General features: G+C 40.9%; 1 protein-coding gene across 3 annotated transcripts in view; it reads left to right on the top strand.

Annotated features, from left to right (window-relative positions):
- The window catches only part of XAB2 (XPA binding protein 2), a 1,020,149-nt gene that overhangs the window by 444,555 nt on the left and 551,079 nt on the right, over positions 1 to 24,515 (top strand). For all 3 annotated transcript variants that reach the window (XM_044084446.1, XM_044084447.1, XM_044084449.1), the window contains one exon: positions 16,811 to 16,930. In XM_044084446.1, the coding sequence (XP_043940381.1) occupies positions 16,811 to 16,930 (120 nt within the window). The remainder of the gene's footprint in view (positions 1 to 16,810; positions 16,931 to 24,515) is intronic.

Below are 24,515 nucleotides of genomic sequence, written 5' to 3'. Positions count from 1 at the left end.
CATGTACTTGACCTAATGCTCGCAGCCCTCCCCCTAATTCTGGCCTACCCACACCAGCCAGATTACTTTTTCCTTCCTCACGCAGTTTATCTTACTCTTAATTTTTTTTCCTGCAGTTATTCATTCATAAAACATGTTCCATCTGGGCAAGACTGCACTCTGAAAATTGTGGAGGAAACAACTGCATTATGCTGGGAGTCTAGAGCCCACATGATCCCAGAAGCCATGGGAGTTTTAGATGCTCTGAACTGCATTTTACATCTTTTAAAGTAACCTTTTCATCCAGTGATGGCCTGAATGAAAACTATGATCAAGGAAAGAAACTTAGCTTTTAGTCTTTCTCTTTGTTTTCCTGCATCCTTTCAGCATACCCTAACTAACCAAGACAACACTTCAATAATTGCAGTGGAAGTAACTGTATTAAGCTCAGCACCTGGAAACTGCCAGTCCCTCCAGGAAGCCATGAGAATTCTAGATGCTCTGAGGTGTATTTTCTAAACAACTTTTCATTTAATGATGACCTAAATGAAAACCATGATTAAGGAAAGAAATTCAGTCTTTTCATCATTGCTTTTTCCTGCATTTTTTCAGCAGATCCTAACTGTTTAAGACTACACTGCTATAGCCAAGTTAAGCTGAGTGTCTTGGGGGCTAGAATCCATGGGATTACAGATGCTGTCAGATACATTTTAGAGCTTAACCAAAATTGGAGACATTGTACACTGCACGGTACTGTTGGTTTAATATCTGCTATTGGTCCATTTTGACTGCAACAAGCTCCAAAAGTTTCAATGAAAAAGAAGAAATCGGAGCTGTCCCATGCCAAAGCAGAACAGAGGAGCAGAAAAACTTTTGGGATGTAAAATTGTAGCACTCCGCTAAATGAAAGCATTTGAGAGGTATGGCCATTTCTATGTACAAATCAGGCATCTGATTGTTATAAGAGGATTGCCATGTAATGCATTTCTCATTTCTTCTAAATAATCAATTGCCACACATTAAAATATTGCACTTTGCTTATTATTCTGGCATTGTAGGACAAATGTGATTTATGTGAAGTAAACAGCAGGAGTCAGCTAGTCATTTTTTCTCCAGAAACAGCCCTAGCAGTTATCCTTCTCTGTCTGTGCATATCAGGTGTCACGGTAATAAGGCAAACTTCTCACAAATGCACACTAGTTCTACAAATCCAGACAATGACTGTTTAAACTAAGCAAGTGATAAAGGGGTCACTTGCTTTCATCTAACCAACCCCCACTTAGCAGTTGTAGCCGCAACGTCTGATGGCCATATGATGTAGCGCCTCCACACAAAGAAGTTGCCACAATTTAAAGTATTGCAAGTTCCTCCACACAAATCACAGAGCCAGAAATATCACCAAAAATATCTGGGTGATCACTGCCAGCATCATTGCAAAAATAATACTAATACTATCTCATCCTTCTGTCTTCAGTCACATCACAGTCCTCTTTATTGTCCAGAATTCCGCAGCATTCCAAGTTGCTCCACACAATTTATTTGCAAAGTCAAAAATATCACTGAAAATATCTGATTATTGCCACCATCACTGTAAAAATATTGCTAACATTTATCTCACATTATGTCTTCATTCACATCCCATTCCTTTTAACTGTCTAGAATTTTGCAGCATGTCTCTGATTTTGTCATATTTTTTAAAACACCTTTATTGAATTATCACTTGTGACACAGGCAAACTTACATTTATATAAAAGTATTCAAACCATTTTAACAAGTTCACATTTACCAATGTTATACATAGCATGTATTGTTTATATGTCATATGGTGAAAGAAACATTACATAAATTGATAATTTTCTGCCTTCCCTTAAGCCTCATTCTTTTTCCAAAACATTTTTCTACATGGATTTTTTTCCATAATTTCCATTTTTTTGTGTAATTTACTCCATCCCATTTTTAAAGATCCCACTTCTTGTTCTTTATCTCTATTACAATATTCACTACTTCAAGTAAAGTTAGTTTAGATTTTGACTTCCCTTTTCTAGTAATTGCCTGTTTGGCAGCCACCAGAATTAAACATAACAGGGTCTTACTGAGTCTATGTAATTCAATTATGTTATACCAGCTCCAAAAAAATAATACTAATTTCCTTAGTAACACTTATTTGCTTACACAGTATTCCTGACAAAGTACTCTGTAGGGAATTTTGCCAACTCACACTTCAAGAACATATGCTCTCAGGTTCCTCTTTATTCCCTATTACACCTTCAACATTTGCCATCTACTTGAGTAAAATTGCTGGTAGTCTGCTTGGGCTGTAAAAGTGTATATGCAAACATTTCCAAGCAAAAATTCTAAATCTAGATTTTTTTTTTGCATATTTTGTTCTCCCATTGTTTCTTTGGTAAGAAAGATTAGATATGCAATTCACAATCCTTTCTAACCTCTTTTGATTGATTCCTACAGTTATACAGTATTTTATATGCCAAAATAATTATCCCTTTTTTAACAGCAGCTTCTGTTCTAGATTAAGTTAAAATCTCCATCAGTGCTGGTTTTTTTCATTTAGGATTCCCTTATTCCCTTCTATTTGTCTGTATTCTGATATCCCTGATAGGAAAGGCAATCACTAGCCTGCAATCAAAATGTCTTTTTGGCCTCTTCCCCTTCTAATACCTTTCCATCTTAATTATTTGTTCCCAATAAAATGGTTCTATTGCCAGCTTCCCCCAGTAAATTTCAGCCCCTCTTGCCTTTTCTCTGTACTCCTAATTACAATCATCCCTATCAGCAGAATCTCCTTTCTCCATCCATGTGTTGGCCTGGTTTTTAGTATACTTTTTGCTACTTTATGAATATACTGTTCTGTATGACTGTTTTTCTTCTTAAGGATCCTCCCCCTTCATTATCATTCCGTTCCACTTTGAATTGTAGCTTTCTGCTTGTGTTGTGTATAAGAACCTTAACCGTATAGCTCTAAACTGTCCCTTCAAATCAGGTAATCCTAAACTTCCTTGTTCTATTGAGAGAATCAACTTATCCCACTTGACCCTTGCCCTCTTTCCTTCCCAGTACAATCCTTCAACTGTTTATTAATTACTTGCCACAACTTCTCCTCCAGTTGATAAAACTATGCCTGGCCTGTGTATAAAATTAGAGACAAAAATGTTTTTACTGCTTATACCTTGCTATCCATATCCATAGATAAGAGCTTTCAATTTCTTAATGTTTGTATTATCTTTTGCTTAGTCTCTGATTTTATTTCATATTTTTAACCTGTCCCATATATTTTTGTCTGATAATTTGATGAACATTATAGCCATGGGGCTGGCCTTCTGTCAACACTGCTGTTAAGAAAATATCGGGTATGTTGCTTGAGTGCCTTTGTACCTGTATATATAAATATTGTGAGGTGTCTCTTCTGTGACCTAGCAACATTCAAGTGTAATGCAGCATGACTTTGAGCATCTTCTCTGGAGTACTTGACTCACTGCAGGCGTGCTTTGCAGTTGCAGTGCACTATATTTTGTTTTAAGGACAAATATACTTGGTGTTGTAAATAACAAATAAACATGGGGAGAGCTTCTGTACAAGCATGGTACACTAGGTGGCATCCTCTTTCACCTATGCGTAAGGGCAGCCCTGCCTGAATGGCAAATGTGTAGAACAGGTTTTTTGCCTTATTTCAAAGTATTACTGTATTTACTTTTAGTTGGACAGAGCAGTTTTACACAGATGTCATATATGTAGAAAGCGAAATGTCCTTACACTTCACTGTTGCAGTATTCATTACAATAGGGATCCCCTGCCAAGGGTGGCCTGACGTCCGGCCAGTATACCAAAGCCTTTAAGTTGCTTGAAGGTATGCCGTATGTCATACCTATACTTTTTGCGTAGCATAAGGGTGACGTCTGGATGTAGCATCCTCAGAACTTCTTTGCCGCTAGTCCACACGCCATCTTTTGATCAGTGGTCTGAACCCCCATTCCATTCCTGGTTCGTCAAGCCATTGCAGACAAGTGCCCCATTGGGGTTTATTGTATCTTCTCTTTTTATTTTTTTATTGGAGGCCTTGCAGATGTCTGCATCGGACATTCAGGGGGAGCCAGGGCCGCTTATTTCTGAGGGGACTAGGAGTATTCCTCAAATTTTAGTCAGGGAAGAAGATCCTGCTACAATTATTGAATGACGTCCAGGTCAGAGCCTTCTACATTTGGTAAGGCGGACCTCCTGTTAAAGAAAAAGCAGAAAACTAAACATATTACTCCAGCTCCTAAGGACCCACAGAGTGAATGGCAAAATTTCATCAGGGCTTAATTAATGCTTTGATGACTTTAAAACCTCCTCAGGGAGTTTCTCTCTCAGCTCTTCCTCTGTCCTCTTCTCCTCTTAAAAAACACAGGGAACAGGATTCCTCTGAGGAGGAGGTGGATTCAGATGAGGAATCCCTTTTTACTCATGTCACATTCCTTCACCTTTAGATTATGCATCTGAAGAAGAGGAATCTACTAGTCCTGATACTCCTTTTGAGGACACAATCTCTAGAATGATGGAGTTTTGTAAGTGGGATTGTGCTCGGATATCTGAGCTACAGAAAAGGTATTATGAGCTCTTGCAAATGAATTCTCCCAGACCTTCTGCTGTCCCTCCTGTTTTGTCTACCTTCTTGGATGTCTTTTTGAATGCTTCTAAGACTCCTGACTCCCAGCCCCACTGTCGCCAACAAACCTAATAGGTTTTATGGGGTGCCTGAGGACTATAAATTTCTTTACAAATGCCCTTCTGCTGACCCCTTGGTGGTGTGCCTGTGGCTTCTGACAAGCCATCTCATTTGCTACCTTCTCCTAAGTTACTGCCTTCTGATAAAGATAGCAGAACCATGGAAAGGTTGGGGAAAAATATTTATACCTGTGCTACTTTAGCTTTTCAGGCGGTCAGGTATCAGACCCATATGTCCAGGTACATGTTGGCTCTTCTTTCCAGGCCTGTCATGTAATTTCTGATCTTCACGAATCTTAAGGGAAGACTTCTACTCTTTCCCTGTTTGGGCCTTCCTCCCAGGTAGCTTGTCATTCCATTAAGTGCAGTTATGATGCAGCAGATGCTTCGTCTAGAGTTGCTGCTTTTGGCTCAGTGATCTGTGATGAGGAGATATTCTTGGCTTCAGCTTCAACCTTTGCTGATGGTATTAATGCTAAGTTGATGGATGCGCCTCTGGATAACGAACACTTGTTTGGTGAAACTGCTGCTGCTTTGTTTCCCTCTTCAGGATAAAGGCAAGGCTTTACAGGAACTTAAACATGATGTCCTTCAAGGATGCATCTGCAGTCCTTACATATGGGTTGTCCTGCCTCAGGCAGCCCTTCGGTCGGCCGGATTCCAAAGTCTGGGTCCGGCGTCGGCTGATGTCGCCCTTTCCCCGACGTCAGAGCGCCTGGGGTATAAAAGCGTCAGCCGACGCCATCTTCCCCAGTCTTTCTTGCCGCGTGGTGCCCGAAGCAGAAGCAGTTCGCAAGTGCCGGTCGGCCAGCTCCTGTAACTTCAGCTACCGAAGACTTCAAAAGCTAAGTACCCCGTTGGGGACTCTTTCTTGCCTCAGCCGATGTCAGATCAAACGCTTAAAGTTAATAATTGCTTAACTTGTGGGAAACAAATACCTCATAAGGATTTCCACTCTTACTGCCTCCCCTGCCTAGGCCCAGACCACGACGTCTCGGCCTGTACCGCCTGTGCTTCCTTCAACCGACGCACTCTTAGGCGTCGGGCGGAGTTTGCAGAGGAATTTTTTGGGGCTAGTTTCTGTTACAATATACCGTCGGAGACTCCGACTTCTCATTTAACCAAAAAACGGAAGGACAAGGACCGACACAAGCGGACCGTGGTTTTGGCTGAAACCACGCCTAGGCCTACCGCGAGTGCCTCGGTCTCGGCTGAAACCGAGTCCTTGGTACTTCCGACCGTCGAAACCGCACAACCGACAACCTCAGCCCCGGAGGCCTCTGCTGAGTCGGTTATAGAGTTTCCCTCAGAAACCGGTGTTCTGGAATCTTCCAACACCATTTCTCTAGACAAAACTACGCCAGCACGTGGAGCAGCCAGGCCTCCTGCATCCATGTCCATAAAGGCATTCACTAGGGCTAAAGCTGCTAAACAGCCAAAATCTTTGCCTCTCAAGGCTATTCCTCAGGGATCCACTACAGGTTCACAGATTCTAAGTTTGGCTGAGGACCTTATCTCCTTAATTAAGGGCTCTCAGCCAGATCCGGACAGGGGCTCTCAACCTCCTCTAGACAAAAGGCCCAGGGTTGAGCCCACTGATCCCCAGTCCTCTGATGAGGCCTCAGATGATGGACTACCAGGGGGAGGCCTTTACGGCCTACGAGGATTCTGATGCAGAGGAATCTATTCCCTCGGCCTCCCCTCCTGAAGAGCTGTCCTTTGGGGAGACCCTTCACTCCATGAGAGAGCATTTCAAATGGCAGGGCCAGGAATTCTCTGATTCCAGGAAGAGATTAAGGACCTTTTTGCATTTACCTCAGCATAGACCTTTGGCTATTCCTCCTGTTTTGAATGTCATTGATGATGTGTACTCTGAGTCTAGCATTACTCCTGACTCCCTTCCTCCGGCTCCTGTCAAACCCGATAGATACTACAGGGTCCTGGACTCGCATCATTTCCTTTACAAGGCCCACTCTGCTGACCCAGAAACTATTTCCCAGGGCCCTAAAGGGGTTGCAACTGCCACGACTAAAAATCCACTCCCCTCTGAAAGTCCAGGGCTTTAGAGAGATGGGGTAAAAAAGTATATACTTCTTCCACTCTTTCTATGAGGGCATTAAATTGTCAATTCCATATGATACAGTACCAAGAGTATTTATTAGATGAATTGCATAAAAAACTGTCTTCACCTGAACCCCTAGATCGCAAGTCACTTCAGGATCTGGTACATAACTCCCAACAGGTTAGCAACCATTTCTTGCAGTGTGGTTATGATGCATTGGAAGCTTCATGTAGGTCAGCAATGACAGGTGCAGTCATACGTAGGCATGCTTGGCTGAAGGAACAAACTCTGCCAGATCATGTTAAAGCAAAGCTTCTGGATGCGCCACTGGAGAAGCAAAAGTTATTTGGCTCCTCTGCTCAGGAGGTCTTAAAGAAATTTGAGGAAAAGACTAAATCTGTACAAACAGTCAAAGATTTTCTCCAGGTCCAACCACCAAGATTCAGCAGAAATTGGCCTTCTAAGAATTGGTCCTTTCCAGACTCAGAGAGATTTCAAAGAGGCAAGAACAGGCGTGCCAGAGGTAGAGGGCAAGCTAGAGGCTCCTACAGAGGACGTCAATGGCAGCCTCCTAACCAGAAAGGTAGTGCAGGACCTACAACTGCTGCACAGGGACTGACTCAATGACTTTACCTTGACCCCGCCAACCAGGGCTCAATTGGAAGCACCTTTGGGCGGAAAGCTATCTTTATTCTCAAAAAATTGGCACAGTATTACAAGGGACAAATGGGCACTGCAAATAATAGACAAAGGATACACGTTCCATTTCCATACATTACCAAAAAGAAAAGGCATGCCAAACCTGCCACCGAATCAAAGGGCAGAGGCTTTGAAACAAATTTCCAACCTATTTCAAATGAAAGCTATAGAAAAGGTTCCTCTCACAGAACAAGGCCAAGGATTTTATTCCAGACTATTCCTTGTCCCAAGAAAAGAAAAACAATGGAGGCCTATTCTAGACTTGTCCGCACTGAATACTTATCTCATTGTGCCAAAATTCAAAATGCTGACCCTACAGCAACTCCTTCCCATGCTGGGCAAGGGGTCTTGGCTGGTAACTCTAGACCTCAAGGAGGCATACCTGCATGTCCAAAATCAGACAAAGTTGCAGAAGACACCTCAGATCTCTTGCAGGTTCAGAGCATTATCAATTCTCAGCATTGCCCTTTGGCTTATCTACTGCGCCCAGAGTATTCACAAAATGCCTGGCATCAGTAATTGCACACTGCAGACTTCAGGGGATTCAAATATACCCATATCTGGACGACTGCCTTATACAACCGGACAGCCAACAAACTTTGGTAAAACACTTGAATTATGCCATCCGCCTACTTCAGGCCTTGGGATACACAGTCAACTTTCACAAATCAAGACTTGTTCCATCCCAAAGAATAAATTTTCTGGGTGCGAAACTAGACACAACCACCCAAATGGCTTTTCTCACAGAAGAAAAACAAAGACAACTACCGGATTATTTCGAAAATTTGACAAAACAAACTCAGCTGACTGCAAGGAAAATCCTGCAGGCCCTGGGTTACATGGCATTTTGCATTCTTCTGATTCCACAAGCAAGGCTGCATATGAAGAAACTACAATGGTACCTAAGGAGTCTATGGTCCCAGCACAGTCACAGCCTAGAAGCTTTGATACCACTCATTCCATGCCTTCAAAAGGAATTTCTGTGGTGGGCTCAAGCAAGCCAGTCAAACAGGGGTCTGCCCTTCAGCAAACCAATGACCAGCCAAACCATTACAACAGATGCTTCAGACCATGGATTGGGGAGCACACATGGAGGGCAGATGCATTCAAGGTCTATGGTCACAGAAAGAATTGCACATGCACATAAACCAAAAGGAAATGCTGGCAGTGATACATCGATAAATCGAGGCCTTCAAACACTTTCTGCATCAAGGCCACCTACTAATAAGGACAGGCAATACCACAGTTATGTGGTACATAAACAAGCAAGGAGGTACCCATTCCTACCCTCTTTGCAGGCTGTTAATGAATCTTTGGGAACTTTCCCTAAAACTCAATATAGAACTACAATCCCAGTTTGTGCCAGGAAAAGACAATATACTGGCGGACAGCCTAAGCAGAAATATCATGGACCCACACGAATGGATGCTGCACCCAGACATCTTCCTTCAGATAACGCAGTCATGGGGGAGGCCGGACATAGATCTTTTTGCCTCCCACCACAACCATCAGCTGAAGAAATTCTGCTCAAGGATATACCACCCACAAGCATGGAAAGTGGACGCCCTCTCGTTCAGCTGGAATACTCTAACAGTGTATGCATTCCCACCTCTTCCATTAATGACCAAGGTCTTACTGAAGATCAGGACAGAGCAGCCAAAAGTGATTCTGATAGCTCCGGACTGGCCAAGACAGCACTGGTACCCACTGTTAAAGAGCATGTCACGCACAAAACCATGGCCTCTACCACAATGGCCACTTCTTCTGACACAGCACAATTACAAAACTCTGCACTCCAGCCTGAAAACCTTACAGCTGACAGCCTGGAGAATACCTTGACTCCTCACCAGGATAAGCTATCCAAGAGAGTGAAGGATATCATCATGGAAGCTCGCCGGCCTTCCACAAGGAAGGCATATTCAGCAAAATGGAAAAGATTTCACACTTGGAGCACCACTAAGGGCCTAGATGCGACAGTGATGAACATGGCACATATCCTGGAATACTTGGCAGAAATGCTCCACAATGGCCTTTCTTACTCTTCCATAAAAATTCATGCTTCAGCAATTTCAGCAGAATGCAATACTGACCCACCTGTCTTCTCTCATCCTCTCCTAAGGCAGTTTCTAAGAGGAATTAAGAACATCAATCCTCCAAGGAAGCCACCAGTGCCTACATGGGACCTTAACTTCATGTTGGAAAAATTAACTCTACCTCCCTTTGAACCAGCAGCATCTTCAGAACTACAGTTCCTGTCTTGGAAGACTGCCTTCCTTCTGGCCATAACCTCAGCAAGAAGAGTATCTGAGTTGCAGGCCCTCATGGCAGTACAACCATTTCTTATTTTTCATCAGGACAGAGTCTCATTGCGAACCAATCCTTCATTCATGCCAAAGGTGGTATCCAGGGTCTCACTGAACCAAGCTATTCACCTGCCTACCTTCTTTCCAAATCCACAAAACAAAGGGGAGAAACTTCTGCATACCCTGGACATTTACAGACAGTTGCGCTACTACTTGGACAGAACTAAGACTTGCAGAAAAACTGACCAGCTGTTTGTAGCATATGCTGCTGGTGTACAAGGAAAAGCAATTTCCAAACAGACAATTTTAAAATGGATAGGAAATTGCATTCGATTCTGTTATTCTTTTCATGGCAAAACTGTGCCAGCTAACATTAGACCTCACTCCACCAGAGCCACAGCCACCTCCACAGCCTTCTTAAGAGGGGTGGCTACCAAGGACATTTTAGAAGCTGCTACATGGAGCTCCGTGCAAACATTTTCCAAGCATTACAATTTACCCTTATATTCCAGATCCAGAGCAGGCTTTGCTACGGCAGTCCTGCAGGGCATTTTAGCTACACCATCCTTTTCTTAGATCCTACCACCCCCAGATTGGCTATGGTATTCTACCCATATGTAAGGACTGCAGATGCATCCTTGAAGGACATAGTACAGTTTTGTACCTACAATAAATGTAGATGTCCGATAGGTATGCATCTGCAGTCAGGTTTACCCTCCCTCCTTCCCCTCTGTGGTATTTCTTGGGTGCTTATCCCTCTCATAGCTAGCTGGGGTTATCTATTATGGTGTATTTGTTTTATATTTCTGTGCATGTTTGGAATTTATTGCATCTCTCCAAATTTAGCCTTCCTTAGAGGGCACCAGGCATCTGGGGCAAGAAAAACTGAGGAAGATGGCGTCGGCTGACGCTTTTATACCCCAGGCGCTCTGACGTCGGGGAAAGGGCGACATCAGCCGACGCCGGACCCAGACTTTGGAATCCAGCTGACCGAAGGGCTGCCTGAGGCAGGACAACCCATATGCAAGGACTGCAGATGCATACCTATCGGACATCTACATTTATGGTAGGTACAAAACTGTACTTTCTTGTTTCTCCTACCCCCAAGTTTCAGAGAAATTACTCCAATAAGCCAGCTTTTATTCATAGGCTATTTCACCCTCCCTCCAAGGGCAAGAAAGGTGGGAAGTGGACTCCTGCTGCTAAAGCTACTCAAACTTCTGTGCTACAAAAGTCTCCTTTTCCTATTAAACCAGGTGCTGTCTGTCTATCCTATTCTTCCCAGCCACATTTTTCTTTCTTTTCACCTTTCTCTATCCCACCCTGTTTGGTTAAAAATTACTCAGGACTCTTTGGGTTCTGTCCATTGTCTGCCAAGGGTATTTTATGGCCTGGAAATTTCTTCCCCCCTTTTATGTGAATTCATCAGCTCCCTCAGCAACAGCTGTCCTTCTTTCCAGGGGTGCTTCGAGATCTCTTGATTCAAGGTACTATTTAAGACGTCCCAATTTCCTAAAAGGGGAGGGAGTTTTACTCCAGAATGTTCCTAGTACCTAGTAAAGCAGGTACTTGGAGACCAATTTTAGACCTCTCTCATCTAAGTACTTTAAGGAAAGTTCCCTCTTTTCAAATGTTGTCCCTTTAAACTTTATTCCCTCATTTGCTCCTCAGGCTTTACATATGATGTCTGTGGATCTCAAGGATGTTTATCTACATATCCCAATTCATCCCATTTTCAGGAAGTTTTTACATTTCTCTGTTGCTTCCTGGCATTTTCAGCTCTCTGCTTTGCCCCTTGGCCTGTCTACTGCATCAAGGGTATTCACTTAATGCCGCGCTCCTGTGATTGCTTTTGCAGAATAAGGGGGATCTAAGTGTTTCCCTTCATGGACAACTAGGTGTCTTTCTCGTAACCTGGATCCACTTTTTTTGGGTGTTCCTTTGGTTCTCCCTTACAAGTGTGAATTGCTTTGTGCTGGGTTGGCTTATTCTCCTGTTAAGACCCACTTATCAGCCATTTTTGCTTGTCTGCCTTTATTACCTCCTTTAACTTCTTCATTTGAAGCCAAACAGTTTCTTAAAGGTGTCCTTCATATTAGGTTTCCTAGTAAGCCTGCTCCTCCTCCCTAACATCTTAATTTTGTTTTAGAAAATTTGACCCAGGCTCCTTTGAACCTGCAGCCTCAGCTTCCTTGCAACATTGCTGTTGGAAGACTGTACTTTTGTTAGCCCTTACTTCTGCCAGACAGGTGTATGAGCTTCTAGCCCTTATGGCTTATCCTCCTTTTTTGGTGTTTCATAAGGACAGGGTGTCCCTTCGTACTAATCCTACTTTTATGCCCAAGGTTGTGAATAAGTTATCTCTTAATTATTCTATTAATTTGCCCACTTTTTTCCCTTCTCCATAGTCTGCCATTGAGAAGGTGCTGCACACACTTGGATGTGCATAGACAGTCTGAATTTATTTGGGTAAGACTAAGATTTTTCGCAAATCTGATCAGCTCTTTGCTTCCTTTCATCCTAAATCCTTAGGATTGGCTGTGTTCAAGCAAACTGTTTTTTCTTGGATTTTAAAGACATTTATTTTTGTTATTCCTTTCATGGTAAGAGCCTTCCTTTTTCTGTTAAGGCTCATTCTACTAGAGCTGTGGCTTCTTCAGGTGCTTTTTTTTTTTTCAAAGATTTGGATACTAACTCTATTCTTGAGGCACCTGCCTGGACCTCTATGCATACATTTACCAAGCACTAGAAGTTGGAAGGAATTTCCAGAGCTAGAGCTGGTTTTTCTAGGGCCATCCTTCATCACTTCCTAGAGAGTTCTGCTGGTCCTTCATCCTCCCTCTCTTTTTTTTTTAGCTTTGGAACTCTCCCTATTGTAATAAATACTGCAGTAGTGAAATGGAAGAACATAGTACAGTTGTGTAAAATCTTACCACGATATACATGTCCTTCTATTCACTGTTGCAGTATTCCCTCCTTCCCTCCTTCCCCTTGTCAATTTCTCTACTGGATATACTGATTACCTCTCTATTCCTTGGACTGGCATTCCCACGGGGCTCTCAGTTCTGAGGATGGCACATCCAGACATCACCTTTATGCCCTTGCACTATGCGCGGCATATACATGTGACGTACGGCATACCTTAAAGTAACCTAAAGGCTTTGGTGTACTGGCTGGACATTGGGCCGTGCTTGGCAGGGGATCCCTTTTGCAGTGAATACTGCAACAGTGAGAAGGACATGTACCATTATGGTAAGATTTTACATAACTGTACTTTCTGCAGATGAAAAACATGTATAATAAGGTCAGTTCAGGATTGTTATAATTTTTCTTTTTATTTGGCGTAACATTCTGTCACAGTCGTGTTGGTGTAGATGCCCCAGTAGCATTTGTCTATGCATTGAGGTTCCGGTAAGATAAATTGCCGAACACCATCACCAAGAAAAGAGAAATCTAAACAAATTTTTATAGCCTCATTTGAATCAACTGAAGACTGCTCAAGTAACTCTTAATGACTTGCCTGTAGTGCTGCTCCATTGCAACCTTTTTGCATACAGGTATTGCATTGTGCACATCTAACCATATTAGACATGCATGTCTTTATTTGGATTTCTCCTTGTATGCAGTACACATAATAAGTCATTATCATTGAAAGACACTGAGTGCTTTAATTGATTTAAATTTAGAACTGTCTTGCCCGACTCTTCATGAGTAGATGCTACATGGTCTATCTATAGCTACAACATAGAAATAGTTCATCCTAGTAATTTTTCAAGTTTTTTAAACATTTGGCTTGATTTTGCAGTATCTGGGAACACCTGGCTACAAAGAATACACAGGTCTGAATAGACTTATGGGCTGTGCTGTATTTAATTGTTGTAGTGTTCTAGTTATATTTTTGCTCCTAAAACGACTGCATCATTCTAACTTTAATTCTACATATGTGCATAAACTGGTTATCCTGAGCTTCACCCCAGCCACCCTTCTCTCTGCTACTTACAGGCACCGCCGGACCCTTCTTCACCCTCACCCATCATGTAACCAATCACAAGGTCCAGATCACCCACATCAAGTTTAAACCACAAGGTAATGTAATGGCCTGTAATTCTTGCAAATCTTAATAACAGTCGTAATAGCTGATCCATATTAATTTGTCAAAATTACAATGGCTCCCTATAGCATATTCAGTTCAGCATTATTGTTTTTTGGGGAATTATCCTTCATTCATGCCCAGGTTTGTCTCTTTTATGTTTGTCAGTCAATCCAGTCAGCTTGCAGTCTTTTATCCAAACTCTGAAAGTGATAAAGAGCAACTCCTCCATATATTGGATGTTGTCATGCAACTAAAAACACATTTCTTCAGAAAATCAGATCAACTTTTTGCTCTTCAAGAGAGAGAAAGCCTGCCTGCAGCTAAACAAGCCTTTTTATTTTTTCAAAGTGTTTGGACCACTGCATTTGCATTACTTTTACAAGTAGAATAATCCCTTGCATGGTATTATTGGATATCCACTACTTCAACTTCTTACTTTAGAACTGATTCTGCACAACATATCTTGGAAACTGTCACATGAACTACAGTCCACACCTTCAACAGATACTAAAGTTGGATGCACAGTCCAGAAACATGACAGGCTTTTTGCATGGCTATGCTTCTTGGAATTCTGTAAGCATTCACGTCCTGCGGGTATTTAATTGCAGCTTGTAATTTTATCCATATGTAATGATTTACTGTTACACTGACCCTCTCTAAAGATAATAGCACATTTGTATAAGATCACTGTTACAATATTCCAGATTTGATGGGTTATCTCTTCGAGGCAACCTGACGTCCTGCCGGTATACAGAAGCCAAAAACCTTCCCTGTGTCATACTTCTGAAGTATGACTTAAGCCTATATGCATAAGGGTACATAAGTGGATGTATGAGCATAAGATCCTGAGACTATCGTGCTGCTAGTCCAAGTGCAGGTCTTGCACCTGTTGGTCTGTTATTTGTGTGGTTGATGGTTGTTACCTCCACCTCTAATTATTCAGATAAGTGCACCATTGAGGCACCTTCTTTATCTTGCATGTTTGTTATAAGGTTTATTAGATGTCAGCTGAGAGAGAGAATTGTGATTTTTGTAGGCAGATTCCATATAGGGACCTGCACTCTCACTGCTTATTTTGTCTTGTTGCTGAATAATACTATAGAAATTGTTAGGTTTGTCAATTGTTTGTATCCAAAGCCTTACCTATGCAACTTTCTTCACTAAATACTTGTTATCCAACACCTGAAGTTCCTTGCCCAATACAAGATGACAGAACTTTCTACATCTGACGTCCCACTCGCACCTAAACAGAAATTCAAAAGACCTAGTCCTGAACCATTGTTTACCCAGTCTGATTCGCACATACCCATTGTGGTGTTGCAGTAACCTACTGTACACCCAGTTATTACTAGACTCCAGCTACTATGACCCTGCTGGAGGACATTATGACTTCTGATTCTCTCATACTGGGTGAAACTGTTCTCACTGATTCAGTTGAGAAAGGGGAACTAAGGATGATCATTTTGGAAGGACTGGTGGGGTGGGCAATACCACAAATCTAGTCAGGGAAGAGGTGCTTGAATCATTAATTGAGGTAAGCCAGGGTTCTGAACCATCATTTTCATGAAGACAGGGCATTACCCATAAAAAAGGAAACAGAAGACAAAGAATGCTTCTTCTACTCAGATGCCTTAATGCTGTCCATTCTTTTTCTTCTCTCAGACTCTATACAAGGCCATTTTATCACTGAAGCCTCATTCCGTCCTTTCTTTCCTGTTTACCCACCACTTCTCGGAAGAGACAATGTGAGTAATCTTTTTTTGTGAAGGAAGAATGTGACTCTGATGAGCAGTCTTCAGCTTACTTATCTCAGATCCACTCTCCAGGTTAGATTGCTTCTGATGATAAAGAAGACACATTATCCTCTGGCACTCTCGTGTTGAGGAAATTTCTTTTGTGGAAACCATAACAGAAATGATGCAACGTTTTGAATGGGTGGCCAGGCAAGTTTCTGATGTACACCAGAGGCACTATCATTTATTGGTGGTAGAAGCTCTGATCTCAATCCAGTTCCTACAGTCTTGGAAGGCTTCCTAGATACATTTGCATTCACTTCTACCTTTTCTGATAGCATGATTATACCCCACCTTCTTCCTCCACTCTGAAGTTTACCCTGTTTTCCTTTTAATGTGGACTGATGGTTGACCAGTTTCCTGCTTTCTTCTTCTTAGCTAACCTTATTTGTTTCTCTTTATTGTCCTCAGGGTCTCCTAGCTCATACAGTCTGAGGATCTTACACTCGTATGTCCACTTATGTACCCTTACACTTAGGGGCTTAGGTTATTTTTGGACATATGATCATATGTAAGGTCTTGACTTTGGTGTGCTGGCCAGACATCAGGTTACCTCAGTAAGATAACCCATCCATATTGGAATACTGCATCAGTGATTAGTAGTACATCAATTGTTATGGTACGTTCTTACACAGCTGTATTATGTTTGCAGTGTAGTAGTAAATTTTCCTTACCACCTTCCTCCTGCATGGAGATTTTTGTGTATAGTCATTGTTCACCTGGAATGTAGTAGTACTTAGCAGTATTATGTGTCTTAGTGTTGGGGTTACTTGATTTGTTGTTGTAATGTTTAGCTTGGCAGTAAGTATTTGTATGCCACACACTTTAACCAATGTGGCTTCCAGGCTAAGAGTCAGAGAGAGAGAACATGTCAACACACTGGATTTATACATGAATCTCATGAGACCTACATACATACATACCTTTGCAGGCTCTAGACCAGTATTAGGATTCACAGGGAAGAAGAGACAGCTTGGAAAATCCAGACCACCAAGGAAACCGGAAGATGGCTTAACCCCAAAATTATGATGTACTGTTAAACTAACCACTTCATATTCATCAGAACTTTGTACTCTTCTTAAACTGCACAGAAGTTTATAAACTTTTTGTTGTAATGTGTGTTTTTAAAAAGCTCTTCTGATGTATTGTTTTCTTTCCTTAGATTATTAGTACTTACACAGAAGCTGTACAGACTGTGGATCCATTTAAAGCCACAGGGAAACCCCACACCCTCTGGGTTGCTTTTGCAAAGTTCTACGAAGAGAACCAGCAGCTGGAAGATGTAAGTGGCAAAACTGCATGAAGTGAGAAAGGTGCTCTTCTTTTATTGGGGGGGTTAATCGATTTCAGTATAAGAATTCCAGTGTGTGCTTGAAATATGCTCTTTTTATCTTACAAAAGTAATGCCATATGAAAGTCGAGTATGCATTGTTAAAAAAGAAAGCATCCAGGAAGGAGGGCATAGCCTGGATGAAGGTTTTTTTTATTGTGTGCACTGTTTGACTGCTAATTTGACACTTGCCATTGGGGTGTGTGTGTGCCAGTAATGACCTTTGTAGACTGCATGTCTTGTTGGCTTTTTGGTGGGTAGTGGGCAGATAAGTGGAGCATGCCTCTGTATTTTTGACTTGCAGATCAATGTGTTACTAAGGAATAGTTGTCTACTCCCCAAAGAGAAAGTTCAGAGGACAGGCATGTAAATCTTTCCTTAAAGTCTTACATATTAAATGTATTCCTGGTTTAAAAAAGTTTTATTGGAATTATGATTGTGCTTGCATTTGAGCTGTATGCATTGATGTAGTTAAGATATTTATTTCTTTTAGCTAGTCTCTGTTCTCATATTATTTCAGTATTCCAAGGTAAAGCATTTTTTGTTGAATTACTTTCAGCTTCACTGGCAAAACAGTAAGCAGAAGAAAAAAGGACTAAGGCCAAGAAAGCGGCTGAGATCCTTTAGAATGTAGAACTATGTGAGGATGGTATGATAGTCTGCAAGAGAAGGAGATAACTTCTGTTTGAGGACTGTATTATTAAGGGGGGAGTAGATCTTGGTGTTGGTGGGGTGTAGAGGTACATAGCTGGTGCTGTGGTTGGGGGTGCATGGAAAACATTAAGGTTACAAAAGCTGTGGTACAGGGAAGGCTAGTATTGTTTATTTAAGGAAAATGGCTTAGCTGGAGATGGGTTCACAGCAATGCTGATGGAGTTTGAGAAACCAACAAAGGACCTTATGTGAATGCAAATGGCATACATACTGTGGTATTTTCCAAGGTTGTGAAGTGCTGTCTTTTCATAGCATATGACAATAAGATGTTTTGCATAAAAAGTATCTTGAAATTACACTACTGTTACAGAGATCAGGGCTTGAAGTTAGCTTGCATTGGTGTGATGGCCAACATCCAGCTGCAGGGTGAACCAGGATCCTACCAATAGGCAAGCATTTAAAACTATCCAGTTGAAGGAGGCACAGAATAGCAGTGGGGAAACTCATGACCTTCATTAAAAACAAAAAAAATAACAGAGGAGCTGGTAACATCAACTGCAGCAGAAGGAACAAGATTAGGAGAATATATTTGATGAGTGAAAAATAAATGCAAAACAAGTGCACATGAGGCCATATGGGCAAGGCAAAAGAAAAGTGAAAGCTAGAGAGGGTCACTGTTCAGATTGCTGCCTGTACTGCTAGTGACTTTAATGGAAGAACAGTGTGGTGATATTGTAAAAGTAACAGAAATATGCTACACAGGAATTTATGACTGGACTATTCAGCATTTATAAGAAGGACAGGATAGATAAATATGTGGAGAAGACATGATTCTCTAGAGAAATGATTAAGACAGTAGAACAAGTGAGCGGATGGTACACTGGTGACTGAAAATGGCAATGACGTCCACAAATTAGATGTTCATAGTGGACAGTGCTACAGCACTAATTCCCAAGTATTCCTAATGTGCAGAAGGCCATGGCCTGCCTGAATACTATAGTCCTTTCTTCATCCCCCAGCTGGTGGATGTTTGTGTGGATCGTTGTCGGGATGATGTGGTATAAAAAGGGATTCAGATAGCTCCATTCTTCATGTTTAACTGTTGCAGTCCTGACCGTTGAGATTTCCTGCCATGAAAGCCCTCAGCTTGCCCGACTACCAGCAAAATTTATTTCGCCTCCCAGGCTGGCAGACACCTTAACCGATGTCAGTACACTCTGGTGTAAAGGGAGCCAGCCTGCATCATCACTCCAGTATTTTCTTGCTGCCGGAATCCGAAGCAGATTTCAAGTGTGTCGTTCAGTCCACACCAGAGAGACGTTCTTGTTGGAAAGATAGTTACCCCATTGGGGAACTCCTTTCTTTCTTCTTTGACTCATGTTAGATAAAGTTAATGTCCATCTCTGCTGTGATAAACAACTTCCACACAGAGACTTCCATATGCTTTGTGTAACTTGGTTAGGCCCAGACCACGACGTCCCTAACTGCCATTTCTTTGGTAGGTTTTACACTAGAACTGTTAAGGGCAGAGTTTTTAACTTGTTTTCTGAGGCAAGAATCTGTGCAGTCGCATACTATGGCGTCTGCTGCCTGCTGGTTGTCCCAAGCTCGAAATACCTAAGCACAAAAAAGATAAGAAACAAAAGCCTAGGTCCATGGATGACACTCACTTGCTTCCTGACTCACCTACTAGACTTGTGATCGTTGAGGAAGATGAGGCACTTTTGCAGCCCCCTTTGTGCTTTGATTCAGTGACCCAGGCCTCTGTCGAGACCCATTTGGAGTCGGGCATACCTTCGGTCCCTTCAACTTCTACAGCTCATTGGCTGAGTCCGAGACTGCTCAGCAGGCCACTGCTTCCGACGAGCGACTGCTAACTAGAGACTCTTAACAGCCTAGGGCCGTTGCAGTGCATCTGCAATCTAAAAAGTCAGGCACTAGGGTGTCTGGCACTCCTAGGCTTCAGACCAAACCTACTCCAAAGAAAGGCACTATGGCAGGGTCTTTGCCTAGGCCTATGGGCTCCCAGTTTCAGGGACACCAACAAGATTTAATCAGATTGGCTGAAGACCTTTTTAACATTGTAAAGCCCAGACATTCTTCAAGGGATATCAACCCAAGGTAAAAAAAAAAAAAAAGAGACTCCCACCCTGAATTCCTTCCTGATCCACTGCATTCAGAAAAAGAGTCTGATTTGGAGGACTGTGCATCTAAAGAAGGCCCCACTTACACCTATTATGAGGAATGTGATTCAGAATAAATTCTCCCTTCTGTCTCAATGCCTGAAGACTTCGCCTTTAGAGAGAGTTTACATGCAATGAGGGAACATTTACAGTGGGAAGCAGAAGAATACCCACAGGCCAACAAAGAGAGTCAGTGAGTTCTTAGACCTCACTGAGCACAAACCCCTAGCAATCTCACCTATCCTGGAAGTAGTGGAAGATGTTTTTCAGGATGCCTCCTTAAATCCTGACTTGCTCCCTCCTGCACCCAGAAAGCCTGAGCGGTTTTACTAGGTCCAGGACTCTCATAAATATCTATTTAAAAACCCAACTGCTGACCCTAAAGTGGTCACAATTGGCCCCAAGGAGTCTAAGACCAGTACCTCTAGGAACCCTTTACCTACTGACAAAGGACCGTAATACCAAACTTAGAAATACACCAGGAAAGAACAGACCAGGATTCGCAAAATAGTTTGGTTTAGCGCTTTTGTTTTTAATAAAAACTTCTTCAGAATAACAAACAGACTAAAGCTGACCCTATAAATGCATACACTCTACTTAATTAACATAATAAATTGATGACATCACAGTACAGTTAAAGCTGCAATGCACAACTTTTATAAAATACAAAACTAATACTAACTACAAATTACATCATGATAATACTATCAAGAATAAATTATATAAAACCTTCTGCTTTTAATCTAAGAATAGAACTGATGGATGTGTTACTGTTTAAACCTGTTTTTTGTGTTGCATTGGTTCTTAGCTGCCACCTGAGTTCCTTAACCTCCAGATAATCATTAAGAAGTCCACCTCTATCACCTAGTGTTACCTGTTCAATAACAGAGAATTTGAAACTATGTCCTTCATGATTTTTAATATGGGAAGCCAAGACGTTCTTGATGTCTTGTTTTTTAATATCATAATAATGTTGATATACCCTGCTTCTAAGGGCAGTGATAGTCTTCCCAATATAAAAACAGGGACATTGGGTGCACTTAGCTAAATAAACAACCACCTTACTGCTACAAGAAAATTTCTTTTTGTATATACATTTCCCATAATTTGGAATGTAAATTTCACTCCCTTCAATTATATATTGACATTGTAGACAAAACCCACATTTGTACATTCCCTTACTGCCAAAATAAACTTCCTGGGATCTCTCTATCATGTTTTTAAAGGTCGTATATTTTTATAAACTATATTAGGCACCATTCCAACTGTATCTAGGTATTCTTTGCTAGTAGTAAATAGATTCCAATTATGTTGTATTATTTGTATAATACCTGTATATTGTTTATTATATTTAAAAATAGCAGCTGTACTATAGGTTTGGGACTCAATTCTAATATCCCCTTTATAAGAAGTATCCATACCTCTACCTAACAATGGGAAAAAATGTCCATTTTCTCTCTTATTCACTACTTCCTGTAGTATATTCTGCACAAATTCTGAGGGATAACCCCTCCTTGTTAACATATCTGTAAGAATGTGAATTTGATCTAAAAAATCACGACTGTTTGACGCCATCCTTGCTAATCTAACCCCCTGCCCTTTTACCAATGACTTCTTTTGATGTACAGGATGGAAACTACTAAAATGCAAAAGTGTATTGGAATATGTAGGCTTCCTAAAAATGGTGGTCTCAAAACATTTGTCCAAGTTGTTTTTACTAATAGTAATATCCAAATAGTCTATTCTGTCATATGAAACGGTATGTGAAAATTCAAGGAAATCAGTACCTTCTTTAATGTTGTTGTGTCTTTTGGCTTTTCCCGTTTAGGGGTCACCACAGTGGAACTCCGGTCCGCTAATGCTTGGCAGTTGATTTTTACGTGCCGAGTTGCTAGCCCTGAGGCATAACCTTCAACGAAGGCACGCCCATTCATGCATGTCTCCACGCAGAAGACGCTCTAGCTGAGAGTCGAACCAGTCAGCGTCTTACTGTGAGGCGACAACGCCACCGCTGCAGCACCACAGCGGATCAGTACTTTCCTTAATAAATAATAATAATTCTTTGAGTACATCCTAGCTGTTGTTCCATAGGATTATTATGTCGTCCAAGTAACGTCCATAATAGTTCCAATATTTTGCGAAAGGACTAGTAAAAATAAATTCCATTTCCCAAAAAGCTAAAACAATGTTGGCAAAAATAGGGGCACAAATAGCCCCCATAGTCACTCCATTACATTGTTTAAATAGTTGTTCTTCAAAAACAATAATGTTAGTGTCTAAAATGAATTCCATAAGACTCCTAATAGTAAGGATACGGCCATGTGCCAAATTAGTATGTTGACAAAGAAATAAATAAAACCATTCAATACCAGTACTATGTGGAATTACAAAAAACAAATCTTTTACGTCTGTCGTCACAAAAATCAGACCTTCACTATACATATTCCTATTCATCTTCCTTAGTAGATCCCATGAGTCTTTCACTATCCAATTACAGTTGGAAAGGATATTCTTAAGTTGTAAATCTATGAATTTAGCAATAAAATATGTTTTTTATGTTTTTGCATCAACTATTGGTCTAAGGGGGGGGGGGGGTTGGCTAAATCTTTATGTAGTTTAGGTATGCCAAAAATTGTAGGGATTTTTGGATGTTTCACTTCCACAAAAAACTGTTCGTCTAAGGTAATTTGTGTATTTAAAAGAAGTTCTTCTAGCAGTATGTCAACTTTTCTGTATAGAATGTTCTTCTCATTCAAACTAATCTGACAGTACATCTCAGAGTGAAGAATACCGAACATCCTATTAATATAAGAATTTTAATTCATAATAGCCAACCCACCCCCTTTATCTGGTTTCATAATTCTTATATCACTGTTATTACATAGATTCTGTACTAATTCCACCTCATGTGTACTTAAGTTATTTTCTACTTGCATTAAGCCATCCTTCACTTTAAACATCTTCCTAATATCATGTTTGCACATTTTCTCGAATGTCTGAACCACAGGACAAAGGGGAGGGGGGGGGTTAAATAAGCTTGGTTTTTTGTATATGCATTTATGTTGTTTCTGTTATCAACTCCTTCTTTAAAGCAAAATTGGAAATTCAATTTTCTTGCATACAGTTTCAAGTCAATTAAGACATCATCTAACACAGCATTTTTACTTGAAACAAAGGACAAACCTTTGTCAAATACATCAGCAATATCATTATTAAAAACAGTATCACTGTAATTGTAAATCTTAAAATCATTATTTTTGTTACATATAATCTGAACAGAAGTAGTATCCAAACTACTGTTAAGAAACACATCAATTTCTTCTTCTAATACATTTTCCCCCTCCCCCTGTGATTGTAATTGTAGTGCCTCATTCCCCCCTCTCTGATTCTTCAGTCGTTCGGACCTCCTCAGAGGGGGGAATTCTAAAGGGTCAAAATTAATCCTCCCCATTAGCATCTAATTGATAGTTATCACCCTCTATGTCATTATCTAACCTATTGACATGGCTATTGTTAAATTTGGATTGACTTATGGGGGGGGGGGCGGTTATGCTCTCTGTTGAGCATAGTCCCTTTCATCTCTTCTAAGTTTCCCCTCTTTTTTATACTTCAAATCAGTAATACATTGATAAACACTCCTAAAAATGTTCTCATATTGTACCTTTTTAAATTCAAATAGTAAATCTGGCTGTATACTATGGTTAACATTTTTAATTTTATCAGACAAGATTACCATTTTCCTGTCGTTGTCTTTAATAAGACAATCCAAAAGTTCGCAGCCATGTCTATTGAATAGCTGAATTAGTTCCAAGTGTAGTTCGGAATCCTTCACTAATCCTGTTGGGTAACGCCATAACCAAAGTCCTTTTGGGATTTGCTCTCTCTGTTTGCACTCACGGAGGTAGCTGTTCTCTAATTGCAAATTAAGGTAGTCCAAACTGAGTGTCTCAAATTGGATTAACTGTTGATTTAAAGAACAGTTAGTGTCTTTACTATTCAATGGCGCAGACATCCACTTGCGATCAACATCAAGCCACTGGCTAAGAGACCTCCTTTCATTACCGGAAGTGTTGCTCCTCGATGTGCCCGGATTGGAGGAAGTCCGCTCCTCATCCCTACCCGATGTGGTAGAACTCATCGGATGATAACGTTGAGCCAGTGTAATTCCAAAAGTGCTCCGTCCTCTCCAGCATTACTGCTTGCTCGTCTACATTGAGAAGTTTGTACACTAACTTTTTGTTGGGTCAGCTTCTCCAAAAGTTTAACAAGATTGCCAACTGTAGTATTCAGAGTATGTAGTGAGGTTGCCAAGGAATTAAGTGTGGGTGGATCCACACTGTCTACTCCTTCCATAGTTCACAAACACCAACTCAAAACCGTAATACCATACTGTAGAACCAATGCAACACAAAAAACAGGTTTAAACAGTAACACATCCATCAGTTCTATTCTTAGATTAAAAGCAGAAGGTTTTATATAATTTATTCTTGGTAGTATTATCATGATGTAATTTGTAGTTAGTATTAGTTTTGTATTTCATAAAATTTGAGTATTGCAGCTTTAATTGTATTGTGATGTCATCAATTTATTATGTTAATTAAGTAGAGTGTATGTATTTATAGGGTCAGCTTTAGTCTGTTTGTTATTCTGAAGAAGTTTTTATTAAAGACGAAAGCGCTAAATGAAACTACTTTGTGGAT

The sequence above is a fragment of the Protopterus annectens genome, chromosome 9.part0 (assembly GCF_019279795.1).
Source record: "Protopterus annectens isolate FY-2018-M chromosome 9.part0, PAN1.0, whole genome shotgun sequence".
NCBI classification, from domain to species: Eukaryota; Metazoa; Chordata; order Ceratodontiformes; family Protopteridae; genus Protopterus; species Protopterus annectens.
This window is presented reverse-complemented; position numbering and strand designations above follow the sequence as displayed.